The 5,314-nt window shown below is 38.4% G+C and overlaps 1 protein-coding gene across 3 annotated transcripts in view; it reads right to left on the bottom strand.

Moving 5' to 3' along the window:
- Positions 1 to 4,908, bottom strand: part of LOC107692470 (SH2 domain-containing adapter protein F-like) — a 113,924-nt gene extending 109,016 nt beyond the window's left edge. For all 3 annotated transcript variants that reach the window (XM_016491527.1, XM_016491526.1, XM_016491528.1), the window contains exon 1: positions 4,443 to 4,908. In XM_016491527.1, coding sequence (XP_016347013.1) covers positions 4,443 to 4,793 — 351 coding nt within the window. In that variant the 5' untranslated portion in view covers positions 4,794 to 4,908. The remainder of the gene's footprint in view (positions 1 to 4,442) is intronic.
- Between the last annotated feature and the right edge of the window lie 406 nt (positions 4,909 to 5,314).

Below are 5,314 nucleotides of genomic sequence, written 5' to 3'. Positions count from 1 at the left end.
TGTGTGCTGGGAAGGTGTTAATTAGCACTACTTTGAAACAATAATTGATCATCTACAAACGCTCTCAGCCGAGAAGGTCTGATCGCAACAACAAAAACACAATAACAACAAATAAATCATAAGCGAACGTGTCAGCTTACCATATTTCACTGCTTAGGTTTTAATTATAATAAATCTGTGTTGCCACAATACCAATATTTCAGTAGTCAGTATCAATGCAGTACAATTTCATGCTTAAAACAGTTTCAGTAGAAAAAAGAAACCAGGAAAGAATGTTTAAGCCATTTAACTAGTTTAACTGTTCAAAAAACTTAAATGAGTTTATTAATAATGGTAATAAGTAAATTATACTTTAAAACGATGTAGACTTTAAATATTTATACATAAACACGGTTTTAAAATATCAAGATATTTTGAAGAATATCGGTGACCAAGATATTCCAAAAATACTATGGAAGTCAATGGCTGCCAGCAACTGCTTGGTTTCCAACATTCTTCAAAATATCTTCTTCTTGTGTTCAACAGCTGAATGAAACTCACACAGGTTTGGAACAAGATGAGGGTGAGCAGATGACGACAGAATGAGCATTTTTGGGTGAACTGTCCCTTTAAATGCCTCTGATTGGATATTACATTCACACGCTAAACAGACACAGTTAGATCTCTCTGTCCTGAGAATCCCCTGCAATACTGAACAAACTAAAGCAATGACTGAACGCTGCTGTGGTTTTAAAATCAAGATAGAGCAAAAGATATTGTCATTCTGAGCATTAGGAAAGCATTTACATAATTATCATCCACTTGTCAAGTAATTAAGACATTAGTTGGCCTTTTCACAGCACTAGCAGGTTACTTGTGTTTCAGCCTCAGCGGTCGATAAAGCAGAAGCACTGCGACGGACGGAGCATAATGATGACGTTCCCACGCAGATAACCAATCTATGATGCCTGCCAACACTAAATAGACCAATTTCAGTGTTTGCAAACAGTGATGACGGTTTTTGTGGGCGGAGCCTATCTGGTGGCAGAAAATGCCAGTTTTAACGTAGCAGTCTATGCAAGCCATGGAGTAAAAGAATAAAAAAGGTAATTTTGAGTTTATATTTAAAAAGTCTGACTTTTTTCTTTAAATTCCGAGGTTATATCTCACAATTCTGGTGAGAAACAGATTTGTTTTAGAGTGTGAATCTCTGTGGCTCCTGATGATATATGGAGGTCTTACGAAGCGAAACGATCGGTCTGTGCAAGAAACTGAACATTATTTACAGCATTATTACCTGTAATCCAGAGCCTCAGGCGAACGGTGTCTGCTTCATGAACGAATCATTCTAGATGAATCAGTTCACCAAATCGGACTGAAGCGTCTGAATCAGTTCACGGCTCGAGCAGCACAGATCTACAAGTTACTCAATCAAAACTAAAGACTAGTTTCTTTACTTTATATGCTTTAGACTATAAAACATCCACGTTTCACATCATTATTGGGTGCTTTAATAATATAATTGCGTATGTTATGTCATTGTGTGATTACATAAACTAGTGAGTCGGTTTGAAACGAACCGTCTAAAAGAACCAGTTCATGGAGAAGAATCAGATTCCCCCATCAGGCTCTGGATTACAGTAACAATACTGTAAATAATGTTCAGTTTCTTGCACAGACTGATCATTTAGTTTCATAAGACCTCATCAGGAGCCACGCATATTAATTGTGTGTTGCCTGATATGTTTTTTGACTCTGAAAGTGCCGGAAGCCAATGACTTGCATTTTATGAATCACCAAGGAGCACGGTTTCAGCTAAAAATCTTCTTTACTGTTCTACCGAAGAAAAACAATCATCTACATCTTTGATGGCCTGAGCGTGAGTAAATGAACAGCAAATTTTTGGGTGAAATATCCCTTTAATTTTTAGGGTCATAGATTTAACTGCATATTAAAATGATTTCTGAAGATCATGTGACACTGAAGACTGGAGTAATGATGCTGAAAATACAAAAAACAGCTGCGCATCACAGAAATACATTACAGTTTAACAGATATTCACATAGAAAACAGCTGTTTTAGATTCTAATAATATTTCACATTTTTACTGTATTTACTGTATTGCTTCAGGATGCCATAGAAGAACCTTTTTTTGTCTAAATGGTTCCATAAAGAACCTTTAACATCTGAAAGAACCTTTCTGTTTCACAAAAAGTTATTTGTGGCGAAAGAAGGTTCTTTGTGGAAGCACAAATGGTTCTTCTATGGCATCACTGTGAAGAACCTTTTTAACAGTGTATCTCTTCCTTCAACAACCTTGTAATTCAGAAACCGGGACAAACAGCACTTGATAAGAGAGCTGGCCAGCACAAACAACACTCTCTGAGCGACTGCAGCTTTTAATTAGACCGCGCAGAAGCTGCAGTATTTACCAGGATTGATGAGTCCGTTGCTTGTTGTCTGTGTTTGAGAGGAGCCCGAGAAGGCTTGAAACGTTGATCAGCTCCGCAAGAACGAGAATGACAGCGACAGCAAGCTGTAGTATGCACCTGACTGAAGATAAACATGTGTGCACTGCATGACATCACTGTCTGAAGCGTGCATTCTGCGCTTGCATCATATCACTCACCTGAGAGCGTAAGGTGTGGCAGGAATGAAGCGCAGAGGAAGATGTGCACGCATTCAGAGTTCCACTGATCACACCATAAAATGTATCACTTTATTAGGTTAAAAACGGTCATTAAGACTCTAGGGGCAAATGGCTGACTTCCACTGGAGGTCAAAGTTCACCATTACTGTCGACCTCTGCGAGGTCATTTTCATCCTGCGTGGTTTGATTTGCATGTGGGACGAATCCAAAGCACAGCCACCTTCTGGAGCAATGGTAACGAATGTCTAACAAACCATTCTCACTTCCACCCCAGAAAATATGGAAAGCAATATAACATATATGGGCACTATAATGACTCTATAATTCCTAAAATATCAAGAATAACCAAAAGCCATATAAAAGTCCTGCAGATGTTTATGGATGTTAACAGCAGTCAAACCCAAACTCAGACCCACGGATTGTGTTTCTGGATGTCGGTAACAGCTCATAACCGCTGTGGAGCACATAAAACAACTCGTTTGACCAGTTTGACGCAGACCTTCTCTGCTAAAGCGTGGCCTTCATCCTCACAAAGTATGCCAGAATGTGTGAACCCTGTTATTGTCAAATATTTTCACACTGTGATGACAATGTTTAAATATAAATATGAAAAAAATTAAATGAACTTTTATTCTTCAATTTTTTATTTTTAACTTGTACTAAATGTGTCCCTGCAGCACAAAAGCAGTGTTAAGTCGCTGGGGTATATTTGTAGCAATAGCCAACAATACATTGTATGGGGCAAAATTATTGATTTTTCTTTTATGCCAAAAATCATTAGGATATTAAGTAAAGATCATGTTCCATGAAGATATTTTGTAAATTTCCTACCGTAAATATATCAAAACTTAATTTTTGATTAAGTTTTGATCTAATTAATCAATTAATCTAATGAATTCAAAAACCCTGTTTTTCTTAAAAATTGAAACGCACTGATTTCTAGTGTGCTATTATTGCGCATTTCCCATATTTGATGGCTTGGCTGTGTGCATTCATGACATTTGTGTTTTTGATTCATTAGGTTAATGTAAAATATCTTCCTTGCATTGCTAAGAACTTCATTTGAACAACTTTAAAGATGATTTTCTCAATATTTAGATTTTTTTGCACCCTCAGATTCCAGATTTTCAAATAGTTGTATCTCAGCCAAATATTGTCCTATCCTAACAAACCATACATCAGTGGAAAGAGTATTTATTGAAAATTGGGTCACAGGGTCACAAATTAATAAAACAATAATGAAACAAAACATCTAATAAAAAAATTTTCACTAAAACTACATAAAATTAACAAAAAATTATTTTACAAATAAATAAAACCTAAAATAACGCATATGTAAGTAGATGGAGTGATGCTCCTGTGTCCCATTGTTTGTTTGTTTGTTTGTTTAACGTCATTCCAGCTTCGAGAAATATTATGGCTGAATTATATCATGTTTTTATCATTAATTTTTGCTAAAACCTCCAAAACTGTATTTGGCTCAACTCTGTTAAAAATCTCTTCAAAAGAGTCAACTGAAAAAAAATGTTCTCAATGAGTTAAACCCAGCACAATCTAATAAAACATGTTAATTTCAGCATTTACTAATGCATTATCTCAAGTTGTGTTTGTTAACATTAGTTAATGCACTATGAACTAACATGAACTAACGACTGTATGTTTATTAACTAACGTTAACAAAGATGAATAAATAGTGTAATAAATGTATTGATCATGGTTTGTTCATGTCTACATTAACGCATGTTAACAAATGGCACCTTATTGTAAAGTGTTACCCAATCTGGTCCCTACCTGCGGAGGTGAGCGCTCTTACCTTCTCCTGCGTGCCGTTCTCGGGGTCAGCGGGCGGGGAGCAGGGGGGTCTGACCGCCTCCACCTTGATCAGCCGGTGCTTCGGAGACGCGTACTTGACCTCCGCCGCGGAGCTCGGTCCGGTGGAGAAGGGCACGGTTCCGCCCGGCGTGTACGGATCCTCGAAGTCCAGCTCCTTCTGGAGTTTGTAGGCGGTGAGGATGTCGGGCTGCGCGGACAGTAACCCGGTGCCCAGCGGCGTCTGGAGGCTGGAGACGGCGGTGTGGAAGTGTCGGTAGTCCGGTTTCGGAGGCGCCGGTGGCGGGGCTTTGGTGGTTTTGAAACCCAGGTGCTCCTTGAACCATCTGGCCATGCTGCCAGCGCATCGCTCACGACTCCGATACGAGATTAATCCGAGTGCTGCTGTGGCTCCCGTTCACCGACTCTAGCACTTTCTGTTTGGAGAAACTCTGCGCTCTCTGCGCGCGTGTGTGTGTGTGTGTGTGTGTGTGACAGCTGAGCGGCTGCTGGGATATATTGGGAATTTCTACCTGAGATACTCACTGCCATCTATCGGTGCACTCTGACACTGGAAACACATGAGAAAGCAAGGATTTTTCAGACACGTGTTGAATTTTGCGCGAAAATAAGTAGATCCCTATCATCTAACTCTGCACTCTTCCTGTTGGCCTTTCTGTAAAATATTGCTGTATTCATTTTTTTGTAAGAAATATTTTTTATATACAAATACAACTATACTACAATAAACACTTCAAATAAATAAATAACTGCAATCATATTGACGCTACTATCTGTAAAATGGGAAAATACATTACTGCAATTCTACTGTGGTACAGCTTTGCCATATGGAAACATTGATTTTTTTTTTCAATT

This window comes from Sinocyclocheilus anshuiensis, unplaced genomic scaffold, assembly GCF_001515605.1.
Source record: "Sinocyclocheilus anshuiensis isolate Anshui unplaced genomic scaffold, SAMN03320099.WGS_v1.1 scaffold1082, whole genome shotgun sequence".
In the NCBI taxonomy this organism is placed as follows: domain Eukaryota; kingdom Metazoa; phylum Chordata; class Actinopteri; order Cypriniformes; family Cyprinidae; genus Sinocyclocheilus; species Sinocyclocheilus anshuiensis.
The sequence above is the reverse complement of the archived record's forward strand: the minus strand, read 5'-3'. Positions and strand labels throughout refer to the sequence as shown.